General features: G+C 40.4%; 2 protein-coding genes across 6 annotated transcripts in view; both read right to left on the bottom strand.

Annotated features, from left to right (window-relative positions):
- LOC104910315 (chloride channel protein C-like) overlaps nt 1-15,220 on the bottom strand; it is an 82,088-nt gene extending 66,868 nt beyond the window's left edge. Inside the window, exons 1-6 of the mRNA XM_085221061.1 lie at nt 9,348-15,220; nt 8,654-8,915; nt 7,650-7,779; nt 5,707-5,787; nt 4,422-4,597; nt 2,703-2,795 (exon numbers count right to left, since the gene is read on the bottom strand). Of these exons, the coding sequence (XP_085077187.1) occupies nt 2,703-2,795; nt 4,422-4,597; nt 5,707-5,787; nt 7,650-7,779; nt 8,654-8,898 (725 nt within the window). The 5' untranslated portion in view covers nt 8,899-8,915; nt 9,348-15,220. The remainder of the gene's footprint in view (nt 1-2,702; nt 2,796-4,421; nt 4,598-5,706; nt 5,788-7,649; nt 7,780-8,653; nt 8,916-9,347) is intronic.
- Nucleotides 15,221-15,365: 145 nt separating this feature from the next.
- UBE2V2 (ubiquitin conjugating enzyme E2 V2) overlaps nt 15,366-16,419 on the bottom strand; it is a 29,408-nt gene continuing 28,354 nt past the window's right edge. For 4 of the 5 annotated variants that reach the window (XM_085221063.1, XM_085221064.1, XM_085221065.1 and 1 more), the window contains one exon: nt 15,366-16,232. In XM_085221063.1, coding sequence (XP_085077189.1) covers nt 16,086-16,232 — 147 coding nt within the window. In that variant the 3' untranslated portion in view covers nt 15,366-16,085. The remainder of the gene's footprint in view (nt 16,233-16,419) is intronic. The other variant, XM_085221066.1, reaches the window with a different exon arrangement.

The raw sequence follows: 16,419 nt of genomic DNA, 5'->3' as shown, positions 1-16,419 counted from the left end.
TGAGAAATGCAATGCCATGACAGCAAGATGCTGAAGTGTTGCTGAACAGTGTAATAAATGCAAGGCAGACATAACATTTCACATAGTGCAGCCAGCAGGAGCAGGGAGGTGATCGTCCCTCTGTACTCAGCTCTGGTGAGGCTGTACTCCGAGCACTGCGTTCAGTTTTGGGCCCCTCACTACAAGAAAGACATTGAGACCCTGGCATGTGTCCAGAGAAGGGCTATGAAGCTCTGAGGGGTCTGGAGCACAAGTACTATGGGGAGGGGCTGAGGGAGCTGGGATTGTGCAGTCTGAGAAGAGAAGGCTCAGGGGAGGCCTTATTGCTCATTTACAACTCCCTGAAAGGAGGTTGTAGTGAGGCTTGTAGTGAGGTGGGGGTCAGCTGTAGCATGCAGAACAATGGGAAGGATACAGAAAGAGGAAATAAGAGTGTGAAAGAGTTTTACCTTGGAAAAATGTATTTAAGTGCAGCCTTTGCAAAGGATACTGTGCTGATGCTGACACACATAACAGTGCTTACCAGCTTATAAAACTTGCATCTTCTGAATGTGCTCCCTGAGACTCTAAGGGATGATTTGCAGAAACGTGTACTCAGTACTAGCTAGGATTAACATTACACAAAAGTACTTCAGTATTTTGAGTATTAAAAATCATAATTTCTCAGAAATAAATGTATGTTATGTATATATCTGACTGGTCTTCTGAAAATACGAACCCTACATTAGGTGGTCCTTTTGACTTTTCCAGGGTATCCACAAATTTTGTAAGCACCAAGATGGGAGGCAGTAAGGGTAATGGACAGAAAAGAAAAGGAAAAAAAAAAAAAAAAAAGGAAAAAAACTATAAAAGGAAAAGATTAGAAAGTTCACGTGTTGAAGTCCTTACAAGGACCCTCTCCTCGAAGGACTGAGGAGGAGTCCATCAGCAAAGTCACATAGGCAACTTCACATCTGGTAATTTACAACTAACGGGGTTGTACACCATTGGTACACAGATTTTTTACTGCATGTTTTATCTGCACAGGAACATTATTTTCAGCAGTGAAGAACTCAAAAGGTACTGCAGCTAGAGGAAATTTGCTTGGACATCTCTCACTTTCTGTTCCAGTTATTTGCGCATGCTGTGCATCACACCAGCAGTGACAATTAATAATGAAATGAGACCCCTTGTACAGATCTCTTACAGCTGCCTGCTGGATGGAAGCCGTAGGATCCTTCCACAACTCCTGCTGGTTGAATTACTGCTTTGCCTGTGGCAGCACTGGGAGAGGCACCAAGCCTATGTAATAACTCCAAAAGACAACAGGGAGCTGAACTTTTTCATCCTGATCTTTGTAAAGGGAGCGAGGTTTTGCTCAGACTGAAATCTCTTTCTGTTTTTAAGAAGTAATTATTTTGTAAAGAAGACTTCAACACACCATGTCTTTCCAAGGATAGTTCCTGTCTGCAAGCAGGAACTAAAACTTAAAATCATAGAATCATATAAACTGAGTTGGAAGGGACCTTTAAAGGCCATCTAGCCCAGCTCCCCTGCAATGAATGAGAATACCTACAACTACATCAGGCTCTTCTGATTTATTTAAATGATTGACCTTGAATCACAGAATGGCCAGGGTTGGAAGGGACCTCAAGGATCATGAATCTCCAACCCCAGTGCCACAAGCAGGACCACCAATCTCCCCATTTAATACTAGACCAGGCTGCCCAGAGCCCCATCCAATGAAATGATCAAAGAGTGGTTTGGGTCGAAAAGGACCACAATGATCACCTAGTTTCAATCCCCCTGCTATGTGCAGGGTCACCAACCACCAGACCATGGTGCCCAGAGCCACATCCAGCCTGGCCTTGAATGCCTCCAGGAATGGGGCATCCACAACCTGTTCAGTGCATTACCATCCTTTGAGTGAAAAACTTCCTCCTAGACAATAAAGGCAAAGGGAATCCCATTCTCCCCTCCTATGTTTTTTTACTTATTTGCAAGCAGCATATAGTTCACAGTTGCCATTCATTTGATTTTTTCCTATCGTTACTTTATTTTTCTCAGGAAATTAAGATGTGAGTCCTTCTTTTTTTCTTGCTCTAGAAAAGTCAGCATCACTTGAGCTTTTGTACTTGTGTATTTTATATAAATACACAATAAATACCAGCTGTAAGACATAAGCAGGTTTGTAATTTCTTTTTCTGGGAATTAATCTCATTAATTTCAGTAGAACTGTTCACAAGAGAGAGTTTACCAGAGTTACCTTGCAGATACATACGGCAGAGAAGAGGCAGATAAAAAAAAAAGCAAGTGACACAACCATTTACTTTTTTTAAACGAAGAAAGGAAGCTAAGGGCCCTTTGTGCACATTGTGGAATCCCCATCATTTCCTCTTCCTTGAGCTGAGACTCTTAATATGGTGATCAAGCTCATAGCTGAAACTCTCACATTTCTTAAACTCTTCCTTTTACAGCCAAGAGGGCAATGGAAAAAGATCTTTAGTATTAATGCATTCTTTTCCACAAGCCTACAATAGAACCATTTGTGAAGGATTAAATTTATTAAGTATGGTGAGTTTTCTTCCACTACAAAGTGACAAACAGCAGGAAGACCAAAAGACCAGTGGAGCAGCATCTCCATTCCTGCATGAGATGAAAGGTACCCTTGAAGCACGTAGGGTTTGGGGGAGTCACCAGTCTATGCCCTGCCCATCACTTACTTATCAGCTGAATTCCGGAACCTGGTGAAGAAGGGAAGGTGGATGCCAAGTGTGTCCGACTGCAGCTGGCTCAGGCCACAACCCAGGATAGCCCTAAAAGCGGTGATGTATAATTGAGAGCACTCTTCAGTAAACTGTTCATAAATCAGCCCCAGCTCAAAGCAGGGGAGGACAGAGCCTCAGTCAGTGAACAGCAGCAAAGCTAAATTGGCTTCAACAGATTTAAACAAGAAAAAACTTGAACACATCTTTTAAATATGCAAAATCCTGTTGACAAAAAGCAGGAGACTCTTAAAGATTTTCAGATTCTTAACTGAGAGACTTAAATGGCTTTTTTTGCAAGGAGTACTGTGATGATTGATCGTAAAATGCCTTTTGAAGAACCACATGTTAGTGTCTGCCCAAGTGTGGTGACCCATCAGACTACAGCCCGTAGTTTCAAACATCTGCCCCCAGGTTAATGACCACAGCAGGCAGAACAGCTCTGCTTCTGACAGAAGATGCGTAATGATTTAAATTATTACAATATGTTCCCAGGCAGCATGTCAAACTACATTTAAATGGGGGGGGGAAAAAAAAAAAAAAAAAAAAAAAAAATCCCTTAGTGAAATGAAAAATCCATTCACTGTATAATCTTGGAAGACTTCTCTACAAGACTTAAACTAGTGGTCATAAGGAGTCTCTCAGAGGCTTTTAGCAACTTGTGTGTTTATGTTTAATAAAAATGGTAGAGGGTTCCAATTAAATTAAGTTAAATTAGCTTTTAGTTCCTGTGTTTTGAAAAGGCATCACATTAATACCACACTGAATTTCTTCATGGAAATATGATTCCATTCTTTGGCTCAGGCATCACTGTTACCAACCTAGCACAGAAGAAAAACATCACAGCTGCAGTCTCTGAACTCCTAGAGACAGAGGTCTGAAGGCAAAGAAAACAAAAGAAATCTGACGGTAATCACTGTCCGAAAAGTTTGCGGCTCCTCTGACCAAGTATGCTCTCCTATTTTTGAAAATCTGAGTCATCCCCAAGGGTGCTACACCTCCATTCAGATAAATAATAAATAAATAAAAGCTGACAGAGTAGCAGGTCAGGTCAGCAAAGAGAACAAACCTCAAGAATGAATGCTTTCCAAAGCCAAAAAGGATCAGAAGTAAAACAGTGAACTAGCCAACAAGTGATCTACAACATGTTAGCAGAGACCAATTTCACCAACTCTTCTCAAGATATGGCTTAATAATAGTAATGAAGTGTAGCAGAAGTCATTTCCAAATAGATGGCCTTGCAGAATCTCAGCACCTGTGCAAGTGGGTGCAAAAACATTGCCCATTTTGTGTGCAGCCACCTGAACCTGCCTTTATTTTTGCACTGACTTTGCACAGCTAAAAGCAATTACAGTAGATGCAAAGCAGCCAACATTGCTCCAGGCCAACAGCAGTTTTGCCAATTCAGTCTCCCCTGCTTTCTCAGCACATTGTAAGCTACCTCATCAGTTGTCCAGATAGTTACTTACTGAACCCCGCTCAGAGTCATACAGAGAAATTCAGCCAATGTTTAAAACACACTGCATGGCTTGAACAGGTGTGCTAGTGAAAAGGAGGGGACAGCACACCACCACTGGTACTAATGCAACAAGGGAGTTTTGAAGACAATGTTGCCACCAAGCAAGACACTGCAAAGCCATCTCACAGTCTGATAGCTTTAACTTCGGCATTTCTTACCCTAAATGGACCATGGGACCTTCCAGCCCACAGAAGAGTCCAGAGGCTACAGCCAGCACGCATGAGACAAAGGTCCCTAGGAAGGTTTTGATGTTAAATAGATGTTGAATAGAAGTGCCATTCAAATATCCAATGATTTCAGGCAAGCCAGATGGTGAACCAGCTGGACAAAAGAACTGCAAAAGGAAAAAATAATTAGCAGAGTTTGTGCTCGTATCCTTCCAGACACATCTATGGATGCAGTCTGTAAGTCCAGATCTCATCTTGCTCATGAACAAAATTTGCCAGAGCTAACAGTGCATGCACAAATATAATTTCTGGCAACACAGAGATGTGTGTTCTCAGCAGTTGCCATGCATGGGGAAGGGAGAGAAGATGACTGCAGAGGGCACACCTCTGCCCTGAGCCCTACAGTCAAGTCCCTGTATCCTGCACACAGGTTCATAGAATGGGCTGGGTTGAAATAGTCCACAATGATCACCTAGTTTCAACCCCCCTACTATGTGCAGGGTTGCCAACCACTAGACCAGGCTGCCCAGAGCCACATCCAGCCTGGCCTTGAATGTCCCCAGGGATGGGGCATCTGCAGCCTGCTTGGGCATACCAGAGGGAAACACTCCTTGGGTTACCACAGGGGCAGGTGGTTGTGAGCCTGCAATGTTCACTCAGTCAGCACGGCTGTACTTAACTAAATTGGTCAGTTACCACCTGTGCCATAGCAAAATCCCCTTTCCTCATGCAGCCAGACTTCTGGGAAGTTCAGTAAAACGTTCAATTTTTCTGTCACCTGTGCTGTTAATAGCTTTTCTGTAACTAAACTGAGCGCAGCAGAGCAGTAAATGGCAGCAAGACTCTATGCTCTCGCCTTACAGTCTTGTAAAAGCACTGATCTAGGCTGCAAGTGATACCCACACAGCACAGCTAAAAGATCAGTCTAAAACCAACAGTAGTTTTCATACGGCCCGATGGCCTTTGGCTCAGGCCCCTTCCAAACACCAAATTCTCACGTATTCCAACAGTTGCCACTCATATTTATTTTACAGACACCACACACCAAGTGCAAATTGCATGGCTGCCACCACGGATCTCACCCCAGACAGTTCTACACAACTTACGGGCAGCAGAATTTAGCCTTAAGCTGAAGGCCAAAAACAGCCTTCCCAGTTGGGTTGTAAGAGATTTTACATAAATATATACAAAATACTTAATTAAACAATATTTGGAAGAACATGAGATTTGGGTTACTGCAGCACTGTGGGCTCTTTGCACAAAAGTCAGCACTCACCAGCACCAAACTTGAGGACACGAGGACCATGGCCAGTCCGGGACCCAGCACACACACCCACACCAGGTGGAAGTTGCCATCCTGCCCAGTTTACAAAGAAATCGTTACTTCAGCACCTGTGTACTGGCTATATGCCCTGCTTTGTAATCATCTGCAGGTAGAATGTGCAGGGAAAAAAACCAACAAAATAAAAGTAGTGCAGTTTCTTTAAAAGGACTGACACAACAGTAAGCTAAAGGCCAGCATGCCAAGTCGTGATTTTTTTCTGGGCCATTTTGCCCATCTCTGCAAACGCTGTAAGGGATGCATTGTTACTCATCAAGGCCCTTTTGGGAACAAGAGGAAAGGGACTTTAAGAATACGCACAAGAAATCACTAAATGGAGCCCTCAGGAGATGTGCTCTTGAACTGAGGCTTCAAGGTCATTCCTTCATGAATTTGCAGCTCTTATGAATAAACAGAGTACTTCTAAGGAAGCTCTTCTTGTTCCATTTTAACAAAAGGAACATCACTTAAACCATGCCTTCTCACATTTAAAATTGCCTTTCAGTCTCCCTGGTTTTGGGTTTGTTTGTGCTTGGGCTGACTGCAGCCATACTGTTTCCATTGCTCCGCAGCTCCCACATGCTTTGTCTCTTTCCACAGCGCTGGGTTGAGATTCACTGTGTGTGCAGGTGAAACACAACCTTGCATTTCAGAGGTCGTGGTATTACAGCAGGTCACCGCAGCCTTTCCGTCAACATCTCATACCAAGACTTTTGATAACATATAATGCAGCACAGCCAAACAGGAAAGCACAATGATGAGCCTTGCTCATCTGCAGCTGAAGGAGGTGGGTGGGAAGGTTAAACATTTGTACTTCTTTCAGAGCCTGGGAGAGCTTACCTGCTGTCCTCTATGTTAGTTTAATACAATACGACAAATGTTATAATACAACAGGTCAGCAATGTGTGTTGTGGTTGTGCCCTGGAGTCAAACTGTGGTTTCTTTCTATGAATTTAGTTGTACCTCAGTGCATATATACACACACACAACTATGTATATAAGTACACATACTCATATGCATGTATATATGTGTATTCATCCATTGTTTAATATATTTTATAAACATATAATTAGTTTGTATGTGAAATATACAGGGAAGTAGGATTTCAAGAGCATTACATATGCTTTCCTCATGGAAAACTTAAACCTGCCTATTTATTGGATATTCCCTTAGATATCTTCAGCTTCCATCTCATCCACAGAAAACGTTTTCACTTGCATTTCTGACAAGAAATTGAGACCTCCTTCAGCAATTGGCAGCATTATCTTGATTGTCCATTATCCTGATTTCACAGAATAAGTTAGAAGGCACATCTGGAGATCACTTAGTCCAGACAGAGACTCAAAGTAGGTTCAGCTAAATCAGGTTAGTCAGGGCTATGTGCAGTCAGATTTTGAGTCTCCAAGGGTGGAGAATCCACAGTTTCTCTCAGCAACCTTTTCCCAGGGCTTGATCACAAAATAATGAAAAAAGCTTTTGCTTATGTTCAAATTCCTTATATTTCATTTTCCTCCTTACTTGCTGGTAATATTCTTAGTGCACCTGACTGAGGAAGCTGATAGCTGAATGGCATACTTATTAAGTGTCTTAAGGGAAACCTAATCCTTTGTCTTTGGCATCGACAATACATGACATAGCACATGCTCCTTTCATTTTGTCACAAGGAAGACCACAAGACTATAAAAGACTACTTTCATCAGTCTTCTAAGAAAGCCACTAGATATTAAACTGCAATTGAAGGTAAGTTGGAGAAAAGGAACATGTCCACACAAAGAACCACAGGATATCTGACATCTATACCCATCTAGACAGGCAGAACCTCTAGTGAGTTAAATCTTCATGTGGGTTTTCCAACAAATGAGTACAGAGGAGGTCAATCTAACTTTCTTTTGCTTACCTTCAGGTAACTTTCCACCAGGTCCCATTTCAATTTGAAGAGAGAATCAACTATCTGATGAGTCAAAAACCCCAGCATCCCAACTGCTGTTCCAATTAACCCCATCAGCAACCATCGATCCCACTCTTTTCTAGAAGCAGGAGAACACAGTTATTTCTCAGCCTTCCGCAAAGAACCATTTGCTGCACTTCTCTATATACACAAGTTCCACTTTCAGGATCTTCTAATTATTAATCATGAGTGCATGAGCAAGAGGCTGTTTCTCTCACTGTGTCTCACAAAAGCCCATGCTCACAGTACACTAACTTCAGGTGAAAGACATTTGGGTAACAAGCATCACTGATTTTTGTTTGTTTGCTATTGTGTATAAGCTGCAATGTAATCTGCCTTCCAGATGGTGATTGTCTGATGCCATCTCAAAACTCATTTATGAGTATCAATAATTAAGCATTCAGCAGCGCAGTCAGAATTTGCTTAAAATAAATTACTGTTGTCTTCTTCTGCAACTAATGCAGTGACACAGCTTCTATTATGCAAATATACACAAATTTTTATTTCTAGTTCGCATCTTTTGTATCATATATCTCTAATAATAATTATGTACTGACAATAACTTTTGTTAGTTTAGTCATTTAGAACTAAAGCCACCCAACTTAGATTCAAATGCCACGTTTCTTACATATTACACTAAGAGACAGTGAATTTCAAGAAAAGTCTCAGTAAGAGAACATTCCACAAACCTCTGCAAAGTCTCTTAAAATTGAATACAGTGAGTTATAACTTCTTTTCCTTATATTCAATAATTTGTCAAGAGAAAAGGGATACGCACTCAAAAAACAATTTTAAACAAAGGTTGCTTGCCACTTGCCCCCCTCCTTTCTATAAAAATATTTTCCTATGTACAGGAACAGCACATAATGTTTTCCTTCTGCTAGGAGGCACCTCCCTGGATTGCCAAATTTCCTAAAGCTTAGAGGCTATAACGATATATAAAATAAATTTACCCATATGTTTTCTCTTGTAGCCACTTCTTATAAACTCCACTGTGTGAAGGCAAATAATCCAAACTTTCATGGGGCACTGGCTGTTCTCTCTCTTCACAGTCATAATAGGCTAAATTACTTCTGTTGATGCCACATTGCCTCCTAAAATCCTGAGGATGAATCAGATCAGGGCCATGATCTTCTGCCATCAACATTCCCTCTTCGCCATCATCCATATGTCTTGTATAGGAAAAAAGTGATGACATGATGTGTCTTCCAAAACCTTTGAGATGTCAAGAAGAACGATATGAGCCAACAATCAGTCACCTTGAGACTGAAAGAAAAACCCCATGAGGATGGGGGTGGCTGTGACACAGAGATGGACTTGTTTGTGTCTGGGGTTGGTTTGCTGTGGCTATGCACACCTCCAGCACCTTCAACGCAACGAGAACTTGTCTGAGCTGGAGCTCACTGGTGAAGGAGTCACTCACACCAGAGAGATCTTAAAGCAGTCCACAGTAACAAGACTATTGCACCTGTTCCTCATGGAATGTTCACATGACAGTGATAGGGGCTTTGATTGTTTTAAAGATATGATCACATGCTGTGCTTCGAGCTGTCTGAAGATCTTGACCCAATACTATAATCACACAATAAAAAATGTTTATCATTCACACTAAAAAATAGGATGAAAACAAATTTTAAAATTGCCTACCTGGCTTGCTACAGTTTGGGTCTTGTACATCAGGAAGTTTGCAGGTTGGCAGTTGAAAGCAGAAGACTTGTTGCAGGTCACATATTTACTGTAAATAGAAACCTGTTACATGCTGCAATGTTTGCCACCTCCAGGGTGTGTTTTTGGTTACAGGGAAAGGAGAGCAAAAGGCTGCTGCTGCTCCCCAGTTGCTGGCACATGGGTCAGTTTGGAAAGGTCTCATCTGAAGCAGTGATGAAACATTAATAGTTCCTGGTTGTCAGTTAGTGACTAGGAAGTGGTGAGAGCTCTTAATCAAGCCATTTACTTCTGACATACAGGCACTTATATGATGTCACTTTCTAGTTGTGTTAGATCAAGCTGGTATATGTGTATTATACAAATCAAATGATGATCAATCCTGATCTCTGCAGCAGCTTCTCAGTTGTACTGACAGATTTCACAGGCATCCTCTCGTGCATTCAAATTTTAAAAAACAAAACAGACTTAAGAATGGGTTTTCAAATATCAGCCCCGAGTTTTTTCCCCTGCTCTCTAGTTCATTTAAATCCACCAGTACACTTGCTTCTTCAAAATACATTTCATGAACTCCAGAACAGTGCACAAATGGCCAGCCGGAGAGCACAGATGTGAGCCTGCAGGAAAGCAAAGCATGCCTGTGTCCCAGTGACACCTCCACAGAAGACAGCCATGGCCTTGCAAAATGCACACACACATTCATGGGACATTCATTTATTGTTTCCACAAAGAAACTTGAAGACATATTCCTCCTGGATACAGAAAAATAGTTATTTTCAGAACACTTAGAGAAAGGCAGCAACTATAGATTATCAGTGGGGCTGTAAAAGCATTCCGTACCAGAAATTCCTGTGGTAGAAATACATAAAGCTTAAAGACCCCATCAGAATTGGACCCCAAACCTATGTGTTTCAGCTGTCATTGTGTGCACAGGGGAGCATATTTAACACATCAATGCTGAACGTGAGCCTTCATCTTTCCTCTGCAAAGTACATTGGAGGGCTTATTAATCAGCCCTGTCAAGTGTACATAAAGATTGCACTGCTTTCTACCACCAGCGTTCATCTCCAAACATCACCCAAGGATATCCCTGCTTGACCAAGAGCTTCAATGGCTCAGATTTTAGCCTGCCTGCAGGCAGCGATGAAGTACATTTCCCAGTGCTGGAAGACAAAATTCCAAAACACGAGAGCAGAAAACCCAGGCTGTGCCCAGTGCTCAGGTTTTCCACTCATTGCCACTGCTCTCCAAACAGCATTAGCAATACAGCATGAATTTAATACCCCCCAGAACTCTACTACTTGTCTTTAAATAGCGCAGACATCAAACAAATCCCAACAATTACACGCAAATGCAGCTACACTACAACTCACAGCAAAAAACCGCGCTAAAACACTCTGGCTTAGGAAGAAGCAACCCCTTATCTGTATATCTAGGTAACTACACAATGTAATTTCCACTGAGAAGAAGCAAGAGTATGAAAACTGAGCAAACATTTCATCAGCCCTCAGTTTTCTACAGACAGAGAATCAAGCATTTCTGAATGGCATATTTCAATTACAAGAATTCCTTCACTCGCCTGTTTCTTTGTCTTCAGCTACAGGCTTATTAGAACAGGGGATGCGATTTGTGCATCTGTCAAGCAAAGGGGTGCATGTGTTTGTTGGCATCTGATTTAATACTGATTATTACACAAATATTACAGAATCATCAAATCATAAATACAGTAAAACATTAGAGATTAATAATTAACATTGTTATGCTGAATAGCACAAAAATTCCTAACAGATGTGTTTTTGAAATGCCAGGAAGAAATAGTTGTTACTTCAAGGAACACAAGCAGTTTAGATTTTATTATTATTATTATTTTAGCAATTGAAAAGAGAAATGAGGAGTTTCCAAAGCAGTGCTCTGTTCCAAGCATCCCGCTCTAAAAATCATAACCATCACACTGCTAACCAAGGTGACAAAGGCTTTAAACACTCAATGTTTAATTTGGATGACAACTCAAGGAAGCAAATACTTGTCATAGTCATTGAATGGCAATATTAAAACCATCGCTAACCAGAAACATGACTATATATTTTCAATTCACATTATTTCAGTACTTCAAGTTACAGCACTGAAGGAGCAAAAACATCAAACTCATTTAGCAGAACTTTGCTCTAAATGCAAAGACTCGTACACTTGATGCTGATTGTAAGGACACAGCTGTTTGAAATACTGTCAGATAATAGTGTAACAAATCCATCGTTACAGGTTAATTCTGCCAGAAGAGATCATAAATTTTATCTGTGAATCTTCATACAGAAAAAAAATTACACGAGACAGAAATCTGAGAAGACACAAAATAAGATGACTGTGATCAGCTCCATGAATCCTGAAATGGTAGTGCTGCAGCAAGGCGTTACTTTCAAGATTTATCAGCAGTGGAAGGTCCGATGGCTCCAAGCACCCCACAGCACCCAGACGATCTGGAATCACGCACTTTCTTGGGGCTTCCATCCAGCAAACAACAAACATGAAGAAACAGTAGGCCAGAATAGGTGGGGATCAGGGTTACCAGCAATTCGTCCAATATTTTGGCAAATGCAACAAGGATTTAACTCAGACTTTCCTCTTTAATAGTACTGACTGAATTAATCACATCTACATTTCACCTTAGGACCACTGATCACGAATCACTCTGATTAACCTAGAATCTCAGTATCACAACTTCCATGCTCTTGGTTTGCAGTTCTCTACTGTGGCAAGTTTTGCATACCAAAACCTAAAAGGAACAGAGCCATCTGGTTAATTGTGCATTATCTCAACATCACCCATGACGTTACCCATTCATGTCATTTGGCACTAGTATAAATAATAGAAGGCTTTTAATATTTATCACTATTTCAAAATGGTAAACATAGGAAAACAACAAGCTACTTGAATGTGGGAATGCTACTTGAGTGCTGGTATACAACATACATGGAATGCAAATTTATTGTACATCCTTACAACTGTTCATCAATTGAGCAGAAGGTATGGATCAATTTAGTGAAAAAACAACAGCAACAAAGCATTGCAGACAGCATTAACACCCAGCTAACGTAGAAAACTGCTGTTTTAAACACTGAATGGAGCGCTCAATCCTATGAAAGCTGATGTCAGATAGTGAAATCTGTTCTTCTGTACTTTTGAAGTTATTTTTAAGGCCACTGAAAGAGCACAATTCACTGTTTCAGGGAATAATTCCAGTGCCAAAGCAGGTCTTCTGAAGAAAAAAAAATGTTACAGCAAAACATACAGAATTAGCTCAACACCTCCTTTCCCAGCAGCTAAGAACAGCCACTCCAGGGGCACAACGGCTGCATTTCCAGAAAGCAGAGGCCAGAATAAATCAAGCAGTAGTCAGACACTCTGCCTGTGCCACAGGACCATTACCAGGCAAACTGCTCCACCATCCCCCTGCATCAAAACATGGGGGAGGAGTATTGTAATAGGTGTTAAGCCCTGAATTATGGCCCCAAAAGCTACTACGTAGGAAACACATTCCCACAAACTCACCATATATTTAAAAGTAACCACGTAAAACAAACAATTGCCTAAATGTTTATTATTACGGTTGATCAAATCAGAAGACATGCTGACATTTTCCTTTTGGTAGCCACTGTACAGTAACATTTTGCAGGAGCGTGAATGACGCATTTATTCCACAGTAGCTCTGCCTTGCCAGCTATCAAGTATTCTCAAGATGCTTTTGGGAAGATCCGTGCCATCAAGGAGCACACCTTCATGTACTTCACTACGGATGGGTAAGGCACGTTATTACTAATGTGGATGTTTCCATAGGATTGCTCGTTATATCTTAAGGTTTAAAAGCACGAAACCACCTTTTGGTTTACTCCTCTATTTCACAACGGACTCTTCCCTCCCTTGAAAAAGCGGCACACAGGAACTTCAGCAGTTTCAGAGCACAATGTTTTAAACGCCAGTTCAGGACCACTAGCAAATTAAGAATTTTCACATGCACTTTGAAGAACAATTGCTATATTTAGATTCTGAGCTCCGTTCCTCACGCAACTGGCTGAAAATGGTGCTCTACTTCGCAAGACATGCAAATGCAGTTCTGAGGGGAAAAAAAAAGTCAGACATTTGCTAACAACAGCACGTACAGATCCTGCCCAACGAACATCACACAAATTAAGGAGAGGAAATTTCAAATGCTGGCACGGAAATTAAGTTACCAAAAAGAAACACAACACGATAAAACAAATTGCAGGGCAAATGCTGATCAGACACAGATATTTGCGAAACAATGCAACCCTTCCAGAGGAGAGTAAGCAGCTGTGCACTAAAGTCTTCCACACGTAATAGAACAGCTTAAGGAAGGCTTTCAACTTGTTGCAGTAGCCAAAAACACTGTAACATTCCATAAGGAGTTGCATACAGTCTTGTACCACTGTGAGCAGAAGGGAAATCCAAGACACATAAGACCACTGCAGGAGTATGTTTCAGTCATCTCACACTCTGGTGTCAGAGTTCAGGTCAGCTCTCTCCACCATTGTTTTTTCCTACGCAAAGTGTGTCTGCTTAAAGTTGGATATGCAGATTAGTACAGATACAAACAGATCAACAGACAAGGGTGAAGACTTGATGATGCAGGATGATCTTGTATCAGATATGACCAAGTGATCAACCAGACCTTTTTCATGCTGTCAATAAGATAGTCTCTTAAGCCACGTAAATAGTCTGAGCGTTTCTCATTCTCTCGAGTTTATGGTGCAACTTTCCCAAAAATTCACGTCTCAGAACTGCATGAATCCATTATTGTAACTGATTATAGATACCAATGTCAATGTAAGAAAAGAGGATTTAACGGCATCAAAATCATTCAAATGAAAATTAAGTAGGAAAACATTGCAGTGCACTTCAACCAAACCACCAAACTGTCACAAATGACACATCATATAAATACAGACAAGAGGTAGCTGGCAGCTATAGTTCCACTAGTTCTAGAAGTGCCACATTTGTAAAAAATAAAAAGTATTAAAAAAATTAAATTTCTCCACTGAAAGCAAAGAACATCTAGTTTATTGCTTTTGGAGGTTCTTTACATGAGAGATTGGCAAAGGCATATCAAACAAAGTTACCTGGCTGTTGATGGCTTTTGATTAAATTCACTTTTTTGAAAGAATAAAACCTTGAATGCAAACAGTCAACTTCCCACTGTTAGATGTTCTCACCAAAATAAACAAACACATTTTTCAAGAGGGGTCTCGTTTCCAATAGGACACTGCTAGCTTACTTTCTTATGAGAAATCAGTAACAGAACCCAAACCAACGATCTCACCAGAAAAAAAAATATTGAAAACGCAGACCAACATTTTTAAGAGGCAACAGGCATTCTAAGTAGAAGGACAGTGAGGAAAACAACACATGAAACGCAGATGAAGATATGATGATCTGTGGTACATGTGTGGGTTTTTCATTAAAGCTTCCAGAAGATTCTTTTTGTGTGTGTGTGTGTTTGAGAAGTGGCAAAGGTGGCACAAGAAAAAAGGAAAGAAGCATAAAAGAAAGAAAGATGCAAGAATGCATGAATTGAGGTAACAACTGCATGATAGAGACCTGAGAGACTTCAGAAATGTGGTCTGAAAACTGCTCAGAGATCAAGTCAGTCACTTGAAAGTTGTGCTCATTTCTCAAAAGATTCTGGAGGAGAGACATAAGGGAATCTGATAGATGAGATATTTGCTTTTGGTTTGAGGAGGGGAGGCTGTTTGGCTTTTTTGTTTTTCTTTACATGCACAGTGCAAGTTTGTATAAAGAAGTGGTAGCAGAGATGACAGACTCTGCAGCAAAAGAAATACCTTGACCTCTAAGTAAACTAAGCATACAAAACGTAAGAATAGAAGGTGCATGTAAAACCAGCAGCAATATTATGTTTGGCTTTCCATTACTTCTGCAAGTTACTGTACATATAATACATCACTGTTATAGAAATGGCACAGCCTCAGACACTTTCCACATTTTATTTACATTTTAAGACTAACTTTAATCTCAATCACATATCCATACATTTCCTTTGTTTCACTAAAACTTAAATGCATGGTTTATTAGAACAAAGACTGTAAACAAATATTTGCCATGTCCGATACATGTAACACACAGGAGCTGCTTAACAGAAATTAATCCCCCCATTTTATAAATACAGGTATCAAAACAATCCTGAACATACTTTGTGACACTACTAGTAGTCGGTACCCACACCCTTGCAAAATTAAACAAGATGAGCAATGGTATTCACTGTACCTGCTACTTTAAAACAAATTTTAACTGCAGCTCTTTTACTAAGCAAGATGGATAAAGCATGCCATTTATATTTTGCCTTCTCAAGAGATTATTTTCAGAAACATATATTATTCCACAGCAATCTGACACTTCCTGTCATGCTTTCATCTTGTAAAACCTGAATTCCAATTTTAGGCTATTCCAGGCTTATGCTTAAATGACAGTGCCTTGGTAAGAGAAAAAATAATTGTGCTGCCTTTTTCTCCCATAGTGCCTGAAAACATATTGGGCATACATATATTATATATATTCTTACAAATGTCCAGGTCATGTATACCAGCTGAAATTCTTTTAATGTGTGGGTGTTTGCATTGTGAGATTTAATCAAGACATTAACATGAGTAGAAGGTTGTTGTTTTAAGACAGAAGTTTGAGAATCAGCTAAAATTAATTGTTGTAAGTTTGTCCTTCTGGAGGTTGTGGAAGCTTCATATTTTCTTTGGACATCATTAGACGTCTTAGCTCTTGAAGTACAACTTTAATGCTATAAGAATTTTGCCATTTTGCTAACACTGGTATGCTCCGTGCATCCACCTGGAAAGAGAAGAGAGAGTTGTAAGTTATAATGAAATAATAATAAAAAAATCTATGTATGAATTACTGCTATTGACCTAAGGGTTCTAAGAAAGAGTCAAAACATTCTCTGACAATTTCTCTGTGGCATAAAGTCCCCATGTTCATAACACAGTTTTTAGGAAAATAAACATACACTTGCACACAG

The sequence above is a fragment of the Meleagris gallopavo genome, chromosome 3, assembly GCF_905368555.1.
Source record: "Meleagris gallopavo chromosome 3, MGAL_WU_HG_1.1, whole genome shotgun sequence".
Taxonomy (NCBI): Eukaryota; Metazoa; Chordata; class Aves; order Galliformes; family Phasianidae; genus Meleagris; species Meleagris gallopavo.
The sequence above is the reverse complement of the archived record's forward strand: the minus strand, read 5'-3'. Positions and strand labels throughout refer to the sequence as shown.